The sequence below is a fragment of the Atractosteus spatula genome, chromosome 9, assembly GCF_055471065.1.
Source record: "Atractosteus spatula isolate fAtrSpa1 chromosome 9, fAtrSpa1.hap1, whole genome shotgun sequence".
Lineage (NCBI taxonomy): Eukaryota > Metazoa > Chordata > Actinopteri > Semionotiformes > Lepisosteidae > Atractosteus > Atractosteus spatula.
In genome coordinates this window covers 47793001-47814423 of record NC_142714.1, presented here as the reverse complement: position 1 = coordinate 47814423, position 21423 = coordinate 47793001, and the positions used below count along the sequence as shown (strand labels likewise).

At 45.1% G+C, this 21423-nt stretch overlaps 1 protein-coding gene across 10 annotated transcripts; it reads left to right on the top strand.

Moving 5' to 3' along the window:
• Positions 1 to 771: 771 nt before the first annotated feature.
• On the top strand, positions 772 to 21028 carry LOC148828686 (UDP-N-acetylglucosamine--peptide N-acetylglucosaminyltransferase 110 kDa subunit). Of its 10 annotated transcripts, none has more exons than XM_088924458.1 (23): positions 772 to 1169; positions 3595 to 3775; positions 4975 to 5218; positions 6200 to 6268; positions 9978 to 10094; positions 10606 to 10685; positions 11225 to 11420; positions 11808 to 11948; positions 12264 to 12364; positions 12762 to 12915; positions 13031 to 13132; positions 13265 to 13444; positions 13743 to 13901; positions 14007 to 14096; positions 14197 to 14322; positions 15000 to 15170; positions 15415 to 15531; positions 15927 to 16091; positions 16837 to 16884; positions 17219 to 17371; positions 17614 to 17866; positions 18370 to 18493; positions 18950 to 21028. In XM_088924458.1, the coding sequence occupies exons 1-23, from the start codon at positions 1133 to 1135 to the stop codon at positions 19128 to 19130; spliced, it is 3189 nt and encodes a 1062-aa protein (XP_088780584.1). In that variant the 5' UTR covers positions 772 to 1132; the 3' UTR covers positions 19131 to 21028. The 10 variants fall into 10 exon arrangements, with proteins under 10 accessions (XP_088780584.1, XP_088780583.1, XP_088780589.1 ...); XM_088924457.1 differs by having other exon boundaries at positions 11225 to 11441; XM_088924462.1 differs by having other exon boundaries at positions 776 to 1169; positions 3625 to 3775.
• The last annotated feature ends 395 nt before the right edge of the window (positions 21029 to 21423 follow it).

Genomic DNA, 21423 nt, shown 5'->3' with positions numbered 1-21423 from the left:
TTGTAATTCGTTTCGCTACAACCCAACATTTACTCCTTCCTCTCTCCCAGTATGGCACCCGTTCTGCAAAGGAACAGGTAAAGGTTTATTCCTGTGCTGAAAAGAGACGAAAGAAAACAACGTTTCGGCTGTGGAGCCTTCTTCGGGTGTGAGGAATTCTTTGCTTTGAACGCTGAAAGCCCCTTCGGTTGGTCCTCGCTGTATTTGTGAAGTTTATGTACAGAACTAAATACAGGATTCAATCGAAAAAAATAGACATATACTGGCATATTTTTCGACATCTCGAAAGCGTTGCCCTGGGCCTTTTTATTATGAATTGACATTGCTGCCAAAAAAAAAAACACTTGAGAATTTATTGCGTGATTTTCTGGAAGAAGACATCATTTGAGATCTCCGCCCAGTATGTATATTTATTTAGACTTGAGAACAGTTCCATAAAACCCAATTAGCATATCCTGTTCAGCACGAGATACGGCTTTGTGGCTCCCCACGTGCCGGCTGGCCCACCCATTGCCGCATTGCTGCCGCGCATCGGTACACAGCCCTGCCTAGTTCCTAGACACAGCGGTCTCTGGTATTGACACATCCGCGAAGGGGGAATTTTTCCATCCGCTTCATTCCGAGAGAAACTTCTCGTTCCCCTCCCACAAACATCTTTTATTACGCAGCGTTAGTCATTTAAGGCTCGACGTTGCCTCCCGTTGTCCCGCTGTCTCGTTTTTTCTGTGGGTCCTCCGTAGGGGGTCTATTTGTACCAGTTGAAGTAGTCCCGGTCGCAGCCGCCATTTCGGGATTTAGAACAGCCGCTTTGTTGTCGACGCGGTTGTTGGTCTATGCAAAGAAGTTTACAAATATAAAAGAGCACCTTTTAAAAATTGCGATCAGTCAGATTAAAAAAATCGAAAGCTCGATATTTATTTTTTTAAACCAGGAAGAGATATCAAACATTTGACTGAGTCAACGTGTGTTATTTTAGGTTTGTAGTTGACGAGCTCACCGGCATTACTGATCGATACGCACGGCGAATTCGCGGCACGGGTCGTACATTTTAAAATATTTTTTTTGAGAAGAAACTAAAATCCAAAGCATTTTTAACAGCGATTTTTGTTCCGATTCCAAAAGACTTGTGAAGATGGCGACTTCAGTTGGAAACGTGGCTGACAGCACAGGTAAATACGGCTTCTGTTGTTTGCTTGCTCAATTAAATATTAACTTGAGATCGAATTAACAGTAAAGTTTAGTTTAGTCTTCTCCTAAACTAGCCCCACACGACTAGAGAGTAGGTAAAAGACGAGATGGAATAATTTTTTGGACATGAAGCAGTTGCTTTGTTTTCGAATCCATTTTAAATACGACTTGTATAGGGATTAAATTTACAAACTAGTAATATACCACTCCCGTAACCGGGGGGTATTGATACGAGAATGGATGTCAATGAAACCAGAACAGGGGCCACATTTTGTAATTGGACATTTCAGCTTCATTGCGAGATGCACAAAACAGTGAAAATGATTCTGACCCGCACAGCCCTCTTATATAGGTCGTATAGGAGTTTAGGGGGAAAAAAATGAATGCAGTCATAATAAAGTCCACTTGAAACTGTGGTATTTGTATTTCTAAAAAGCATTGCAGTACAGCGGCTTTTAACCTTACTAAAACAGTATGGCCAGAACCATCAGTAAAAAAAAAACCCGGAGAGGCCTGCTTGTTTAACTAGCTGGCTACCTCGCTTGTGTATGCGAGTACCTGCAAACGGAGCGCTGACGTCATCTCTGCCGGTCAGCTCGCTGGACTGCGGCCTCTGCGCTGTTGCAGAACCACACGATACGAAGAAGCGTGGAGACACGCCAGGGCAAGCTTGGAGAGGGCCAGCTTGTCGTTAATCTGCTGTGGGCACCGTGCACCTCGCGTCCGGCAGCCCAGTTGACCCGGCCCTTTTCACCCACGAGTTCGCTTAACATAACGTTTTGGCGGGTTAGACAAACCAGGAACCTTCTAGTAACTTGCCGAGCTTGCATAGCGCAGAAGCGTGTGACTTTTTCCCTGGTTCCGAGCGTCTTGTTGTTTTTTTTTAATTAAAAGGTGCTTAAAGTAGCGAGACGTCCCTCCAAATCGTCCTTTGTCTCGGGTATTATACGCACGTTAAATCATCCAGGTTGGATCTTCCCTGAAGTGCTGGTGTGGCTCATCTTCTCTAGATCTCTTTAAATCTCCAGCACTTAATTGGGTCTAAATAGTTGATTTAGGTAATTAAGAGGTGGAATGAAACACCCAGATTTCGTTTTTTATAGTATTAGGTCACATCAGAGGGCATTTGAAAGTGTATCACGCTCAGAGTAGGCGCTATGCACTGAGCGCTATAGCATAGTGTGATTCTGGGAGTCCTGTACTGTATAACGTTAGTGGAGGTGTACGTCTTTTGTACAGCTACTGAAGTAATGTTTAATAGCTAACGAGTAAATTAAATCACACTACTATATTGGAAAGATGAAGAATTCTTTTATATTCATGTAGACTGCACAAGTTAGGTGGTTTCTCATTCAGTTTTCAGAATTTACTTAAAATGACCTGTTCATGTTCATATCCCTCTGGTACCTGTTGGTGTGCATCTATTGTCCCAGATAATGAATTAATTACGTAATTACCCGTGTTGAGTTCAGTGCAGCAGCTGTTCTAGTGAATTACAAAGTATGCACTCTGTATGACTGAGTAATACCATGTATTCCTGAGCTGTTTAGGTTCTGCAAGGGTGCGGACTGCAGTCCATCTGGCTTGTACTGAATAGAGCAAACAAGGATTCGCTCGCCATCTGTGTAAACTCCATATACCACAGTAGCAAAGGGCTTTTTCTGTGTGCTTATCCTCTGTTGTCAATATCATTTGTTCACTGTATTGCCATCATTTCATTATCGGTATACATAATATATTTCCATTCTCATTTTTGGGTCATTTTATTCTCAACCTTATTTTGTTAATATGTGCAAATCTCTGATGTAATGTATTAAAGTTGATCCAGGCTGTAAGATGACAAGGTGGTATAGTGCTAACAGCATTTAAGGTAATTTGACAAAACCTGTTAAATTGGCAACCGTTAAACATTTTCTGGGGAGTGTGTTTTGCTTCTCATATTAACATTTACTACTGATTGAAGTGCTGTGTACAGTTTGTGAAGAAGAATGAGGTTTAATGGAAACCAAATTTGATTTTCAGCTCCATTAGTACTTTTTCAAGGCAACAACATAAAATTGTGCCATAAAACAGCCTTGATGTAAAAAAAAAAAAAAGTTGGGTAGTTTCATGAATTGTTCCAACTTGGCAAAATGTGTTTGAGCATGATAGAGCTGTGCAGGTAAGACATTGGATAACATTAAAGTTGTCCAGATCAGTGCTGTTCTATGTTTCAGAACATTTCATCCTCATTTTAAGTTTTAACACCCTGTTTTACTGAATGTGTACATGTTCTACATTTAACCTTTTGGGTTTTTTTTTAGATTCTTTGTTTTCATGTTTGATTTTTTTTTTCCATTTGTTCTAACGTGTTGTTTTCCCCTCCCCCCCCCCCCTCCCTGGGTTGTGTTGGTGACTCTGCTCCAGAACCGACAAAACGTATGCTTTCCTTCCAAGGGTTGGCAGAGCTGGCGCACCGGGAGTACCAGTCCGGTGACTTCGAGGCGGCCGAGCGCCACTGCATGCAGCTGTGGCGGCAGGAGCCGGACAACACCGGCGTGCTCCTGCTGCTCTCCTCAATCCACTTCCAGTGCCGCCGGCTGGATAGGTAAGGGCAGGGGCCCCAGCGCGGGCTGGGAGGAGCACGGGACGGCACCTGTCCAGTTCTGGTCCTGGGGGGCTGGTGGGACACCTTAACCATGGTTTTATCTCGTTAACGGGCCGAGTTAGAATAAAAACGTGTGCAGATGCACTGGCCCTCCAGGACCAGGATTTGACAACCCTACACTCAAGTGCACTGCTGTACTGGAGCTGCGCTGCTCCGTATGGAATCAAAACAGACCCCTGGTGCTTTCCAGTGGGGTCATCCAAGTTTCACAACCTGCAGGCTGGTATTAAGCCAGAATCGGGCTCTAGATGTTTCATTTTTGTTATAAATTGAACATTGTATTGACTGACATGCTGGTTTATAGCAGAGTTATGGACTCTATATATTGCCGATTCGTCAGCAAGCTTTGGAAAGAGTTTGAGCCTCAGCATCATCATGAAATGGGGGGGTTAGATTGGCTTCTCTCTGTACACTGGGAGCTGAACTCTGCTGCTGACTGTGCTCTGGATTTCACAGCTCTACTGCTACACATGGTCCCTTAGTCCACTGAATTCTTTATGCTGTCATGCTTCCATTTTTATGTACCTTTGTTTACAGCATCTGATAGCGGTTGCTCCCTCTTTGTCCTTTTTTTAAAAAGTCTTTCAGCTTTCTCACTGGCCTTTGCTTTCTTTGTCTGTACAGCTGGTTAAGGTGTTTTTTATCTCCTTTTCAGGGCTTTTCGTGCTTATTTTCAATGTGATCTGTTAATTTTTTTTTCTTGCTTAACCTTTAACCTCTCCATTCCTTGGCTTCCTACTAATATCATTTTAAAATCCCTTAGTCTGGCGGGAGCAGTGTTTCTGGGGCAGTCTTGCTTGGTCTCTTAATACTGAGCCTTTTGTGGTATAGGAGGTCGGGGTCATGTTGAACATTGTCGACTCTTTGAACAGTGATGCTGGAAGTGAATGGTTTATCATTAGCACACATGTAGAATGGGAAAGTTTCATAAATGTGAAGCAAGTAATCTGTCCAAAGTTGGAGAGCACATTTAAGAAATTGAGGGGTAGAATACTACAGATATGTTGTCCTTTCATGGCATTTTTGTATTGGTGTTTAGACTGTTACTATGAAAAGCTGTGTTGTTAGGGTCTCACTCTGTTTGAGCTGAAGTCTTGAGTACTCTCCCTTTCCTCCCCTCCGTTCTCTCTTGTCCCCAGGTCGGCTCATTTCAGCACACTGGCCATCAAGCAGAACCCCATGCTGGCAGAGGCCTACTCCAACCTGGGCAACGTGTACAAGGAGCGCGGGCAGCTGCAGGAGGCCATTGAACACTACCGCCACGCGCTGAGGCTGAAGCCGGACTTCATCGATGGATACATCAACCTGGCCGCTGCCCTGGTGGCTGCAGGGGACATGGAGGGAGCTGTGCAGGCTTATGTGTCCGCCCTGCAGTACAACCCGGTGAGTGGGCTAGCACTTCAAGCACGGGCTCTTTTTCTGCACTCTTGAAGTGGCGTTCTCGCTGGTAGAGGGGTAACGGTGTAGAGCTGTGGTTACAAGTCTGGGCTTCTTGCGTGGAGGGTTGTGGGTTCAGTTCCCAGGTGGACCCTGCTGCTGTGGTGCATGTCACCTTGAATGCTCCAAGAAACCAAGCCGTATCGATGGGTGAAAAAAAATATTTACATTAACAAAAAATGAGTACTGGTTAGTTTTCTAAGGTACTTTTTCATAGAAATGCATCTGCCTGGATTTAGAATTGGGCAATAAAACCGTAGAGGTAAAGGGTGCATTTGCTCAGATTGGGGCGGTTAGTGGAGTACCACAGGGACCATTGCTCTTTCATATCAATGATCTCTATTCTGGTATAGTTGTACTTGTATAAACACTTGGCAGTTGGAATTTAATGTGTGCAAGTACAGGGTTTTGTATATCGTTCACATGCTAAAAGGGGAAAGTTCACTAGATGAGGCTGTTTAAGAAAATGACTTGGGTTAGTGCGGACATCAATCCATTTACATCTCCTAGACAGGTGTGTGGGGAAGCAAAGAATATAAAGCTTTATAGTAGAATTGGGACGCTTGTTATGTTAAATGAGGCATTACTAGTGTGTTTTAAAATTGTGTACTATTTTGGTCGCCATGTTCTAAAAAAGATACAGCTGATCTTGAGGAATTGGGACAGGCTGCAAGAACTGAATCTTTTTAGTCTTGAGTACAGAAGACTACAAGAGGATGCGATACAAGTATTCATAACCCTCAGAAACACTGACGGTTAACACAGTTGACTGCAGTCTGTTATGTTGATAGGTGCATGGCGTTGTGTCTGAGATCGAGTATGAAATGGAAAGTGCATTCATCTGGGAAATGAAGTGACGGCTTTATCTGTTACGGTTTTGAGGTATCGAATTGCCTTGTGTGACCCACTGTGCATTTTGTATTTCAGGATCTCTATTGTGTACGTAGCGACCTGGGGAATCTGCTTAAAGCCCTAGGGCGTCTTGAAGAGGCTAAGGTAGGTTTTTCTGGTCAAGGCGTGGTCACTTTCTTTTTTTTTTGTTTTAATTTTATTTTTCGGTTGTAGTCAAACATTCTCAGCCTGGTCCCTGCCATTTTGTTTTCCGTCCTCACCTCTGTGGAGGGTGTGTAGGCAGCACCTCCTTCGCTCTCTCCCCACTTTGTCTCTGTCTGTCTCTCAGGAGTGCAGTTTTGCAGGGGGTGCTCTGTTGTAGTCCTTTGCTACACTCGGTCTTCCCAGCGGCCTCCACCCTTTACAGCTCCACTTAGGCTGGGTTAGCCGTGGCTGGGCAGCCATGAGCTGAGACCCAGGCCCAGCAGGGCAGGTCACCTCTCGGTCTCTCTCATAATCCTGGCCAGTGCTTAGGGAGAAGTTGAGAGAAGCCACCCCCCTTCGCCCTCTGCCTTTTCTTTAACAAACAAGTGGAACTTCCTTAAATGGGTTAGTTTGCTCGTTCCCTTTTTTTGTAAGTGGGCTTTATAATAAGGCTGGTGTGTGGTGCCTTTTCACTTTTTTTTCCTTCTCTAGTTTTCCCTTCCCCTAAAGAAAATCAACCACCAGATTTTTTTATTATTCGAAGAAGTACAGAATAGGTGCTTCCCTCCTGTTCCTCAAACTCCCCTTCCCTCTTTCAGACTAGTATCTGTTGCTTCACCCTGGCTTGACTACTCTCGTCAGTGCCTTTCCAAGCAGGAAGAAAGGCTGAATCTGAAAACTAAATATTTCCAAACCCAAAATTTAGCATCAGGCTTGACTGTGTTCATTTCTTCCGGAGGGATAATGCTGGCTCGGTCTTGAGAATATAAATGGACTGATGAAGTTAGTGATATTTGCCATAAAAGAAATAAGATGGCTTCTAACCCACCCTTTCACGTAAAAAAAACTGTACCACTCTTTTGTTTCCCCCTTTGCCCCTTTCTTTATGAAATGGTGTGGGAACAGCTGCGTGACTCTGCAGCGGCTGTTGGATTGGCTGTAGGACTGAGCCGCTGGAGTCGGCTGCTGTGTTGCTCCTCTTGCTGGTTACAAGCCATCTTATTCCGTGCCTGAGGGGGGAAGAGCGGGGGAAGAGTGCGAGGGTGCTGCCGGCCCCCCCTGCTCTGTCGCTCTAAACCCCGCGCGCTCGCTTAGGACCCGTGGAGTGCCTGCGCGCGAAGAGCTGTCTGCCTGGCAGCACCAGCCATGCGCTGGTCAGGGCTAGCCCTCTGGCTCAGCCAGGCCTGAACTGCCCAGAGATTCCCCCCTTCCAGCCCCGTTTCCCCAGCCCTCCACACCAGCACTGCCTCTTCACCTCCCTCTGTTGGGAACACGGCCACAGTTTATAGAGCTGCTGGCCTGTATGTTGGTGTGGAAAGAGTAAGGCTGCCAGTCTGAACTGGAGATCTCAGTCAGACCCATCCCTTTCATCTAGGTTTCCAGGCTGTGGCCTCCTGCTGTGCCAGGCACACAGCTCGCACTTGGCACTCCACTGCACGCTGCAGTCGCTGGGATAGTAAGAGAGAACGCGCGCGCAGCACAAGCGTTGACCTCTTTATTTCAGAGCTGTGGAGGCTTCTAGATACAGAAATTAAATGCAAGATTTTTTTTCTATCCATTGGCCAGGATTCAGGAAAGCAGGACAGGAAAAAGAGCGAGGTATAAAGCACAAAAGCTAAAAAACAAAACAAAAAAGAATGATTTTTAATTTTTTTCTTTTTCTTTCCCAGTCCATGATGATTATTATTTCTAATTACCTGTGATCAGTTCATTTGGTGAAGATCAAGCCAGTTAGCCCCCCTTCTATTTTCAGACCAACCAAGTCAGCACATTCAGGTTTTTTTGTTATGTAGAATTTAAATTCAGAACAAACAAAAGCCTTTCTTCTCTCATGGTCCTTTCTGAGCATCGCCCCCATTCCCCCCAAAAATTGAAAACCAAACTTAACCTGCATGATTGGAAACTAAAAACAGGCTGATTTTTTTTTTGTTCTTGTGGAATTAGGCTAGTGGCTTCAGTGTTTTTTTTTTGTTGTTTGTTTCCATAAAAAGAGAATGTACTGTTTGCAGACTTTTACTAACGCTCTTGTTTTCTTATTTTGTCTCTTTTGGTTTTTACCACTGATATTGTTATTTAGAAGGTTTCAGGTGGGTGACTATTCCTGCGTAGGTGCCTCGCGGAAAGGAACGCTAGGGCAGCATCAGTCCTCACCTCCTCTTCCAGCCGCGGCCGCCCCCGACAAAGTCGAAAAATATGGTAACGGGTTTGTAACTGCCACCAAAAGAAACGCACAACACTCCATGCCTGAGTTCTTCTGTCTTGTGGCTTCCATTTGAAACCAAGTAACTTACAAGCCAAGAGCAAAAACAGAGCAAAAAAACAGTAATGTGCTTTTATTTCAATACATAGCTTTAGCCACATTTCTCTCATGTGAAATAAAAGATGAATTGGCTTTAGTTCTAAGTAGTATTGAAGAAAAAGTAAGAACCTTCTAACTCTCCTGCTCGTTAATTATTTTTTTCCTTTTTATTTTTGGATTTATTCTTCTTGATTTGGACTTGCAGCGTTCTGCTGGCCAGGTGATGCGCCGTGAGTCTGCAGTAGCGCATAGGCTGCGCAGCGACCCCCCCTTGTGGCAACGCGCGCCTCCGCGAGACTCTCGGCCCGGCAGCTGCAGACTGCCCGTGCCGGCCCCCACCAGCGTGTCACCGAGTGGCCTCTCCACGCAAGCACGGGAAAGCAATTGGCCTCTCTTGCCTTTAGACACCGTCAGGGAGCCCCTGAGCGTACTGCTTCGTTTTATAAGATTGTCCCACACTAGAGCTCTTTGACTGGCTCTGTCCATTCCCATCCCGTCCGAGCTGGAGGGGCGCAGAGCGTGTGCCTAGCTGGTTTGGGGTGCCCGGTCCCGGTCTGCGGTCTGCGCGCAGAGCCAGAGTTGGCGCCAGCGGGACGACTCTTGGTGTGGTCGGCGCAGCGAGCGACAGCAGCAGAGAGCAGCGCCAGCGTGGGTTTTTTGCGCATGCATTACAGGGACCTTCATCCGCACACAGCACGTGGCATTTGAGGTTGTGGGACTATCTAGGCCCATCCAGGCAACCCCCTTTCTCTGCTTAGGAATCGTGAAGCCGATCTGCCATGTTAAGGAAGGACTGGCCTGAAGACACCGTAAAGGAAGTTAAAATGAGGCTTAAAATGTAGTCGCCAGCACGAATCCAAAATGTGTTGTTGTAATTAAGGTTTTAAATTGACATCTGCTTCCCGGTATCCTGACGTCCATGTGTACATCGCGGTGTGCAGGGGTGAAGGAGAGCTCTTCTGTGTCGGAACAGGGACTGGCCTTCTTGCACGGGACTCGGCGAGCGCTTGACTGAGCTCGCTCCATAACTGAAGAATGGCAGTCTGTGTGTGGGTGTGGGTTGGATCCGCGCAGCGCAGGGAAAAAGCAAGCGGCTTAGCGCGGCAGTGACACTTGCGCATGCTAGCCTATACTGCAGACTCACTTTTTGGCTTTGTCGAGAATGAACACTAACGGTTATTTTCTCTGCCCTTTTTTTTCTTTCTTCCTTTTTTTATTCAATCTTTGTTTTTTTTTTTGCGTTTGTTTTTCATTTATTTTTATAAATCTTCCTTACCCCCTCCTCCTCCTCCTCCTCCAACCCCCCACGTCCCCAATTCCCTGCTCCCCTCTTCCTCTTCCTCTCCTGATTTCATTGTTAACCCTTTCAAGGCCTGTTACCTGAAAGCCATAGAAACTCAGCCCAACTTTGCGGTGGCTTGGAGTAATCTGGGCTGCGTGTTCAATGCCCAGGGGGAGATCTGGCTGGCCATTCACCACTTTGAGAAGGTGAGCAGTACTTGTGTTGGAACTGGACAGTGTTTTGTTTTCACTAAAGTATCGATCTGAAGTCTACTACTTATATGTGTGACTGTGAAGTAGGGCTGAAACGATTATTCAATACAGCCGTCAGTCAAAAATTTGTCGACAAATATTTCCTTTGTCGTTTTTTCGTTTACATTTTAAATCGGGCCTCCAGCCTCCAGCGAGTTCATGACTTAACCTGAAGAGGGCAGCAATGTTGCTATAAAGATAAAACTGGTTAGGTGGTTGGGTAGATGAGTGATTAACTACACGTTTGTTTTTATTGTCATGCCTGACAAGTGAACATGTTGACATGCTGACTTTTAAATATTTGCATTTATAACTGGACATATAAAGTTCTTACTCTCAATGTACTTTTTCTTTTTTTATAGTTCCCTTTATTCTTTTATCTGAACAGTGTATTAGTGGCCATGTGCTCTGTGTGTGGAGTCCTGCCTGGTCCCGGTCAGGTCGTCATGTCTGTGTTCTGTTTCAGGCTGTCACTCTGGATCCCAATTTCCTGGATGCTTATATTAACTTGGGCAACGTGCTGAAAGAGGCTCGTATCTTTGACAGGTAATGCTCGTTGACCTTCTCAGAAGTTGTAAGTTGGATGCATCTCCCCTGCCTGGTCCTAGATTTTGGTAGCTGGATTAAATGAATTCTGTCACTGTGGTCCTTTGGAGAGATAGAAGAGAGTAAGCTGACAGTCTGCATTTAATAATTGTGATGACAGTTTGCTTTATGTTAGTATGACAGAGGGGTTGTTCTTAATTTCTTTAGGATTCTCTTCTTCCTGACTACAAATCATCTTTAGTTACTAGTTTTAGTTAAAATCATCTTCCTTTGATATGCTGTACCGCATTTTTAGCTTCGTCTTTCAGTGATATCTGTATCTTTTTCTCCACAAGCTTAATGTCACATTGAGCAGGCTAATCAAGGGTAGTTGAAATGCATTCTGTACCGTTGCAGGGTTGACATTATTTTTTTATTGTACTTTAAAGGAGAACGGTGTGGTTTATGCTCATCCTTGCTTTGGCTTATGTGTGGTTAGGGTGTGAGAACTTAGTTCCTGTCCCTGATGCTATGGTGCTGCTGTTTCTCTGTCCTTGCAGGGCTGTGGCGGCCTACCTGCGCGCGCTGAGCCTGAGCCCCAACCATGCCGTGGTGCATGGGAACCTGGCGTGCGTGTACTACGAGCAGGGCCTGATTGACCTGGCCATCGACACCTACCGTCGCGCCATTGAGCTGCAGCCACACTTCCCAGATGCCTACTGCAACCTTGCTAATGCGCTGAAGGAGAAGGGCAATGTAAGGAAATCCACAGAGAGCGTACGTGCACACTGCTCCATGCCTTTTTTTCTGTACATGAAACCTGTATTCCATTTGTTTTTGTATCATAGTGTGAAGTTCCCAAAGGACATTATGTTCCAACTTTAAAATTAAACCATTGCCAAAGCTTGGCCTGATAACTTTGAATGTTGCCTGAAAACCATAGATGTCAGTCTTGCGTTTTAGAAAGCCTCATTATTTTCTTGAGGTGTCTGGTCAAGTGTTGTAAGTAAATGATGGCTGGCAGAATTGTTTTTGTTTTAAGACCTGCCCTGCTAGTATTTTTTAGTGGATCCTCTGTTTTACACCAGCTAGGTGAAAACTACTTCTGTGCCCTCAGTGTCTTTTTTTCTTTCTGCGAGCCAGGTGTCGGAGGCAGAGGAGTGCTACAACACAGCTCTCAGGCTGTGCCCCACGCATGCAGACTCCCTCAACAATCTGGCCAACATCAAGAGGGAACAAGGCAGCATCGAGGAGGCTGTCCAGCTCTACAGGAAGGCCCTGGAGGTGAGTCTGCGCATTGACTCTTTGTACGAAACTGAAATACTTGGTGACTGTGTATTAGCACTTGCTGGGAATTGTAAAACATAGCGCTTGGAGACTAGAACTGCATCTTTTCAAGTAACTGAAAATCATAAGCAAACGCCACAGTTACAGTGCACTGAAGACAATCCAGTCTGTCCATAAAATCCATTGGAAACTGGTATTTAAAAGAGAAATTGTTTTGGAAGTATTCAATGTAAAGTCTGTGTTGATTAGCTTTCTATTTGCAGTGTGAAAGAAGAGATTGTGTTTTGACTCTGTGAACTCTGTGGTTCACAGGTGTTCCCAGAATTTGCAGCGGCTCATTCCAACCTGGCCAGTGTCCTGCAGCAGCAGGGAAAACTGCAGGAGGCCCTCATGCACTACAAGGAGGCCATCAGGTAAGAGGACAGACATGTATTGCTTTGACTTGCTGATGCAGAGCCTTCCCAGATTGCTGGTCTTTTCAGATTTTCTCCACCAGAAAAGCTTCTCTCACAATGTTGAATAAATTCCATTCAGTGATTATCCGAGATGTGAAGCTTGTTCCATATTGTGAGTGCGAGTGTATTTCTGTAATGCAATAAATGTTGGAGTGGAGACCCGCAACAGTGTGCATGCTGCAAAAGAACAAATAGAACAAGTTAATTTGAAAAGTAGAAAATGAGAATCCAAAATGTTTTTCCTATCCAAACAGGATATTCAGTTCTGATTCAGCAGGTTGGTTCCTTGTTTGACTCTCAGCTGGAATTGATAAATTACTGCTCGTTATTGAAAATGAATCTGTTATGCCCTCAGGATCAGCCCTACCTTTGCTGACGCATACTCCAACATGGGGAACACACTGAAAGAGATGCAGGATGTACAGGGGGCTCTGCAGTGCTACACACGAGCTATCCAGATCAACCCTGCTTTCGCGGACGCACACAGCAACCTGGCCTCCATCCACAAGGTACTGCTCATCACAGCTTGTGAGGGTTCTCTCAACGGGGTTTGGTGTGTTGGTCTTGTAGATTTTTTTGCTTTTGTGTTAATTTTTCTCTCTCTCTCTCTCTCTCTCTCTCTAGGACTCTGGAAATATTCCAGAAGCAATTGCATCCTACCGCACTGCTCTAAAGCTGAAGCCGGACTTCCCCGATGCTTACTGCAACTTGGCTCACTGCTTGCAGGTAACGTCCCTGCTAGACAGGCACACTAACCTTCCCTCTCCGAATTTCTTCACACATCGTGGTAGTGATGTGACTGACAGATATGCTTGACTAGTAATGGCCTCCCTGATGGCTCTGTATCCTCCCTCTCAGATTGTGTGTGACTGGACAGACTACGATGAGCGGATGAAGAAGCTGGTGAGCATTGTGGCTGATCAGCTGGACAAGAACCGTCTGCCGTCAGTACACCCCCACCACAGCATGCTGTATCCTCTGTCCCACGGCTTCCGCAAGGCCATCGCGGAGCGTCACGGCAACCTCTGTCTCGACAAGGTATTGCCCTTGAGAAGACATTAGTGAAGCAAGCATCATCTCGACCTCTGCAATAGGCAGTTATTCCCTAGCCTGTACCTGGATGCCCAATTTTCAGTTTGCTTGCTATAGTTTTGGCCTCAATGAGCTGAACAGCCTGGTTATTGGCACTCAAAAGGTTAAAGGTCATACTTTTAAAGGACCTGTATGAATTCCTACCAGTACTGCACACCCATTCATTGATTTGAGGAAATCAAACAATCTTAATCCTCATTCTTCAATCTTGAGTATTAACTATTAATCCGTTTCCCTTCTTCAGATCAATGTGCTTCACAAGCCCGCTTATGAGCACCCGAAGGACCTGAAGGCCAGTGGGGGGCGCCTGCGTGTTGGATATGTCAGCTCAGACTTTGGCAACCATCCTACCTCTCACCTTATGCAGTCCATCCCTGGTATGCACAACTCTGAGAAGTTTGAGGTGAGAGATTAGCTGAGGATGTTTATTTAGATGTAAATATTTTCAGACTTGTCAGGGGCATTGGCATGTCAGCATGTCTAAACCCACATCTGCCTCTCTTCCCAGGTGTTCTGTTATGCACTTAGCCCCGACGATGGCACAAACTTCCGGGTGAAGGTTATGGCTGAAGCTCACCACTTCACAGACCTGTCCCAGGTACGTTCTTTGGCTCTTTTGTCCGTTTGTGTCTTAGTTTTCTACATTTAAGAGTACCTGGGGGCCTCTTGGGTTACCCTCATTCTTGTTTCTCCTCTAGATCCCCTGCAATGGGAAGGCTGCTGACAGGATCCATCAGGATGGCATTCACATCCTGGTCAACATGAATGGCTACACCAAAGGAGCACGGAACGAGCTGTTCGCCCTTCGCCCTGCACCCATCCAGGTATGGGAACCGGCACACTGCTGCTCAGGTTGCATTTGTGCTCTATAGGATGTCATAGTGGCTACTTATCCTGGAAAAGTAGTAACTGCATAAATATAATGGAGTTGTGGCCACTCTGCCCCCCCACACCACTGTCTTTGCTATTTTGGAAATGGTTTAGTTTGAAATGCATAGAATTAAAAGAGCTGGGTGTTAAAATTTAAAAATGTAAGGTTAAAATTCCAAGCAACTCATTCACCAGGCATAAGAGTTGTTAAGTAGTTATTAGCATAAATTTAAGAAAAAAACAGAAATCCCTTAACCGTCCCTGGCCTGGTTAGACGCAAAGTTGTATGCGTCTGCTCTGAAATTCCCTTCTCCGGTCATTCCTCAGCCACTACAACGCACCTCTTCATTTAGTTATGTTGTAGCATATCTCTGCGTGTATCTCTGTAGAAGATCACCTAACCAAATCTGCTAGGTGAAAGAAGAGTATTGAGCATAGGTCTCGGACTTTAAGTGGATGAGTTAAAATATACACTAAAATATCCACTGTTCTTAAGCACAGAAGCAGAGCTTGAGCCTTATTATTGGCATACGTGTAAAGGACAGTTTGTATCTGTCTCTCGGAAACAATGCACGTCTCTCACTGCTGTGAACCAGCTGCCTGACTGTCTGCTCTTCCTTCTCCTTTACAGTCCATGTGGCTGGGCTACCCTGGAACCAGTGGGGCCCCCTTCATGGATTACATCATTACTGACAAGGAAACCTCTCCCCTGGAGGTGGGAGAGCAGTACTCGGAGAAGCTGGCCTACATGCCAAACACCTTCTTCATTGGAGACCACGCCAACATGTTCCCACATCTCAAGGTGAGAATGGGTCCTGCCTGCCGACCAACTGTGTGCATCTGGTTCCAGATCCACATTAGTTTAAAAACTGAGTTAGTGTTTTCTTCAGTGCTGTTCTTATGGAGCATTATTTGATGCAAAAAGATGCACCAATTTCTGAGTGAAGATTATTGTTAGAACAGTTCCCAATTGTGAGATACTGGTCTATACTGCGGCTCCATTGCTTTGGCGTTGGGTGATTTATTTGCGTTGCACATTTTCACAGAAAAAGGCAGTAATTGACTTCAAGTCCAATGGGCACATCTTTGACAACCGCATAGTGCTGAACGGGATTGATCTGAAGGCCTTCCTGGACAGCCTGCCTGATGTGAAGGTGGTAAAGGTGAGAACTCAGATTTGGCCAGTGTGGTGCTCTGTGGTGTGGTACTTTAGTAGAATTAGGATTTAGTGCGTGACTGGATAGTACACTGAAAATGAGAAGAATAGCTCCCATTTCAGAATGCATGACTGATTTTTTTTAATTTACTGCTGATTTGAGTCCTATAACTAAATAAAAGTCATATTTGCATAAATGACTTGAGCTCTCTCAGTTCTGTCGGAAAATCTGTTTGATTTTCATTTCCTCATTTTCCCAATTACTAAACGTAAGTTTTATAGTGTATTTCTTGGAGAATCCAGCTTGTCCTCTGGAGTGGAAGCTTCAGTAATAAAATGTAGTCTGGTATGACCATGATGTACTTCTGGCCCTTCACCCTCACTTTCACTTCCACCCTACAGCTGAAGTGTGAAGCACAAGAGAGCACAGACAGCAACTCTGCCCTCTCCATGCCTGTCATTCCAATGAATACTGCAGCCGAGGCCATCATCAACATGATCAACCAGGGCCAGATCCAAGTCACCATCAATGGCTTCACAGTCAGCAATGGGCTAGCCACCACTCAGGTATGACACTGGATGTAGCACCCCCTATTGGGGGGGGGTCAGTGTCCTACTGTTCCCGCACTAGCTGGGAAAACTGGGTTTACATTCATTTGCAACAAAACGTATGGGAAGAACTTTTTGAAAACATTTGACATTATTAAGAAGTCACCTTTTTTCTTCCAAATGACCTCCTGGAGCAGTTCATGACTTGAGTGTGCTAAAAAAACTTGCCCTGTTCAAAGCAAGGGGTACACTGTGGTCTTTACTTGATAGATTTCATTCCTCTTTTTTTTTGTTGACTTGATCCTAGGTTCGTTTCAAAGCAGCCTGACCGTTACTACCGGAAATTGCTGGTTACTGGTGTAGTCTCGGTTTGCATCTACGTGGACTCCAGGCATGTTCAGTTTTGTAGTGCTACGCTGAACATCATGTAGCATGGAGTGTGTTTAATGAAGAGAAGAACTTAATGTGCAAATGCACTCCAACCTTGTCCTTTTGAAGATGTGACCATGGAATATGAATTACTCACTTCATTCCTCACCTTGCAGAGCTACACATGGACTGTGCTGTGCCCCTTCTACTGTCATACATACACACTGTACAGTTCAGCTTTGAAATCAGTTGTTGCTGTTGTTTTAAAAAGAAACATTTCTGCAGCAGTAGGAACACCGTCTGACCATCCCTCCTGTCCCCTGTGCTCTACCAGCCTGCTCACTGGCTCAGGTTCAGCCTTGATGCTGTATGACCACATATTATTGTCTTTCAGATATTTACAATCGAGAAGGTCAATGTATCGGGAACTTTAGCTCTGCAGGTACGCTAATCTTTCACTGAAGCGGTGATCTGACTCTGCATACAAATTTAAAGAGGTTCTCCTTTCTGAATGACCGACTGGAAGCTTGTGTATTACTATCACCCTGCCACTGTAGCCTCCTGAAGTGTTGGGCTCTCACGTCACCCTGGTGTCTGTAGAAAGGCTTCTGGCTGTGCGGTTGCCAGACAATCAGACGTTTGGTAGTAAGGTATAACAATATCATGTAGTCATGTAGTAGCATTGCACAGGTGCTGTTCTTCAAGCACCCGCTCTCTCTGGTATTAGTGACACTACTGGCCACTTTCTCTGACCTCCTCGCCGGCTTATCCTGCAGATCAACAACAAGGCAGCAACGGGTGAGGAGGTGCCCCGCACCATCATCGTCACCACGCGCTCGCAGTACGGCCTGCCGGAGGATGCCATCGTTTACTGCAACTTCAACCAGCTCTACAAGATCGACCCTCCCACCCTACAGATGTGGGCCAATGTGAGTTTTAGTATTGCTGAAATCGGCAATCTCTCTGTGATTCAGAAGAAATATTACAAGAAAGTTTTCTGCTTAGTACCGAGTAAGCTTTGTATATGCATGGCCCAAACTGGTTTAGAAGGATGGGGACATCATGCCAGGTGCTGATAACTTGTGTGGATGTTTCTGTTAGCTGATGACACTGTGGTAGCTTTGTGTGCTTTGTTACTTGCATCTCAGCTGCATATATCTGTCTGTCGCAGATCCTGAAGAGAGTGCCAAATAGTGTGCTGTGGCTGCTGCGCTTCCCAGCAGTGGGCGAACCCAACATCCAGCAGTACGCCCAGAACATGGGTCTGCCTGCTAACCGCATCATCTTCTCACCCGTGGCCCCCAAGGAGGAGCACGTGCGGCGCGGGCAGCTGGCAGACGTGTGTCTGGACACGCCACTCTGCAATGGGCACACAACTGGCATGGATGTTCTCTGGGCGGGCACTCCCATGGTCACAATGCCAGGTAGGGCTGCAGGTTACGAAGAGAAGCACAGACTTGGCTTATCCTTACTATCCAGGAGACAGAGAGGAGGTTTTCCAATTGTTTAGTCCTTATAAGGTAGCTTGTACCGATACACTTCAGACTTTACCCATAAAATGACTTAAATTGTCAGTTTTCCCTGAGCCAGGTGGGGTGGGTACCAGACTACCTGAGCAGAGGAAACTGATACTGAGCAGAAGTCAGGAGCTGCTGAGGGGGTCTTTGAGGACTAGGACTAGAAGTTTTCAAGGCTACATGAAGCTAAATCCATGAGCTTTCTAGAGTGAGCAGTATTTCGATGAACACTGACAGCATGTTACATGGGCGTTTCAAAGCTTTGAGAAAACTTCTGCCGCCAGTCTGCTTGGGCGATACTCAGAGACGTTAAGAGTTCCATATTCTGTTGTGCATTATAGGTGTCCTTACCTCTCCCCAGCTTTTGACTGGTTTGAGTCTGTGTAATCGATGTTTTCTTCACCCCGCAGGAGAGACCCTGGCGTCGCGTGTGGCCGCTTCTCAGCTGACGTGCCTCGGCTGCACCGAGCTCATTGCCCCAAACCGCCAGGACTATGAGGATGTAGCTGTCAAGCTGGGCACCGACATGGAATTGTGAGTCTTAATTCTCATTCACCTGAAATGCTTACCACACATGCCTTCCACCATTCAAAATATTAGCTGTCAGATGCTTTAGTGAATCGATCTTCTGATGGTTTTCAGTCCCTGTAAGAAACATCACCAATATTGTCATTCATAAACGGAGTGACAAGCATTTGACCCGCTTCATACAGCTTTGCTAGTGTTTGATTTCTTAATTGCAAAAACTTCATTTGACATTCCATGTCGATGGGGAGTTAAATTTGGCATCAGTAAGCAATAGAATTTAATTTTGCTTTACAAGCCAGGTCTTTACTTATGTTGTCTCTTATTACTCAGATACTGGAGATCTGAGTGTAGGATGTTCCCCATTATCTTTATAGTTGTCAGTTGTGTTTAGTCAGATCATTGGGTATGTCTGTCTGGGCGCTGTCTTTTCTCTTTGGATTTCAACTCTTTGTCACCCCACAGCCTGAAGAAGATCCGTGCCAAGGTGTGGAAACAGCGCATTTGTAGCCCACTCTTCAACACCAAGCAGTACACCATGGACCTGGAGAAGCTGTACCTGCAGATGTGGGAGCACCACGCCGCGGGCGGCAAGCCTGACCACCTCTTTAAACTGAAGCCCATGGAGAGCAGCGAGAGCGCCTGAGCCGAGCACCGGCCCAGCCTGTACACCCTGCTGCTGCTGCAGTCTCTGCTCTGCCTTGTAATGCAGCCCTCCCAGACCACCCTCCTCTCCTTGTGGAAGAGACTCACCCTCTGCTGGAGCCTTCCATCTGCTGCGTGACCCCTTTCCTGGTAGAAAAGAACTTGATCTCCTGAGAGTTGGGGGGGGGTCTGTCTTGTACAGCACCTTAACTGAGACTTTTCATATCCTGCCATATCCTGGGGGCTGCTGGACAAGGGAGGTTTTTTTTCTTGGTGTTACCAGAAAGCACCAGTTTTAACAGCGGGTGTACAACTATACTGATCGAGTGATTCATATGTGAATCCTTGTCCGCCAAATTGTGACTTCAGTCTTTTTTTCTGTTTTGTCTCTTTTTTTTTTTTGAACCAGACATTCTGGATTTATAAGAATAGAAGGAGGGAATTACCAGGATGTACTCGCAAAGATGATAAAGCTTTTGTTGAAGACGAATAATTTGTAAAAAAAAAAATCATCTTTAATGTGGATACAAAGTCATTTTTTAATTTTCTTTTTTTTCATCAGGTGTTTCACACACCCTTTGAAGTACAGTCAGTATGTAGATGAGTCGCCTTTGGTGGTTGTTTTCTGTGCAGCTCTGGCTGGATGACGTTTTGTCACTGTTTTTGACACTCCGGGCATAGGAACCCCTTATAGGTCAGCATCTGGCCTGCTGCCTGCCCTCTTGCTGTCTTTGGTCTGAACTGGCGAGCAAGGCGCGATCTTGATTTTGTTCTGCACAGTCCCAGTACACACACTGTACTCGAAATGTCTCAGTCTTAATGTGAAACTGGGGGGAGGGGATGGGTTGTGGTTCAGATTTGGAAATATTGGGAAAAAAAAGCTCTTTTTTTAACCACATGCCAACTTTTTGTGAGTGTGTGTATGTGTATTAAAGATTTCCCCAAATTAATCATTCTTTCTTCCCTATATACTAAGATTTGTGCAAAAAACAACCAATCCGTTCCAGCCAAGTATAATTGTGGACAAAAATCAGTTTCTCATTTCGGAAAGGGCAGCCTTCATCTTACTAGAAGCATGGCTACTGTTCTCTTTTCTTTTTCTTATCAGGAAAGGCCCAGGTAAGTATTTTTAAGCTCTTATTTTTTTACAATTTTTATTGAAGATCTGTGCTGTTGTCATGCTTACTTCTGCTTCGCTTCACCATGTGACTGTAGGGGTAGGGTCTACAAACGGCTCTACATCCTAAAGGGTATATTCCACGGATTACAACATTTTGTTTTGTTATCTTTTATTGTTAAATCAATGTAAAGATATTTGTTACAGGAGTCATTTTATGGATTTCATACATTGTATAACCGGCTCTTGTGACATGGGGGGGGGGAAGAAAGTGGTCCATTTGTCTTTGGTACATTGATTTCTGTTCAGTCACAATCTAGTTTTTCAAAAAAGTTCCAAAGAAAGTTTGCCTGCCTTTAGGGGCACATTGAAAACAGGCCTTTGTATTGCAGAAGCAGTGTCCTCTAAATTACAACAGATGTTTACTTGTATGTTTTGGTCAGTGTCAAAACGTTAGATTCCTAGACTGAGAAAAGGTAATTGTAGCTCACTCTTGTGTGCCGTTTAACTGGGGCTCACATTAGATCAAGCAAAAACATCACCATGGGTAGAGACTGAAAGCAGGCCATGCTTTAGGGTTATTTTGGTTCATTTGATGATTTCTTCTACCCCCTTCCACAGTGTTGTGAATCTTTTAAATCTTTCATCGTTATTTTTCTTTTTTGACAAATGTGAGCCGAAACAAATGGTAAGACTTTAAATACCACGCCAGGACGGAGCTGTACAATTGTATATCCTTCTGAGATCTGTGTGAGGCCTATAAAATGTCTTTTAAAAACCAATTTACTGCTGCTGTGCTTCCTTCAATCTGTTAGGTCTCTTGCAGTGTGGTCTTCAATCTTACGTGCCAGCTGGGCTGTTGGTACATCACCATCTAGAGTGCAACTATAAATAAACTATTGGTTCCGAACCGATGGTGTCCTCATCTTCATTGCTGTACGTGTTGTCGTGTATTCTACCCTTTCTGTACAACAGCATATATTGTTGAAAGCACAAGAGAAGAACATTTCGAAGAGACTCCTAGACAGATCGTATGAAGCTAATGTGGTAAATACAGTGTGACTGTGGAGTGGTACACAGATTTTGTCTTTGATCCTGATGCCTGTGAAGACTGGCTCTGATGTGAAGTGCTCTCCACTGTTAGTGTTGCCAGCGCTGAACACATCTTGCACTGTCA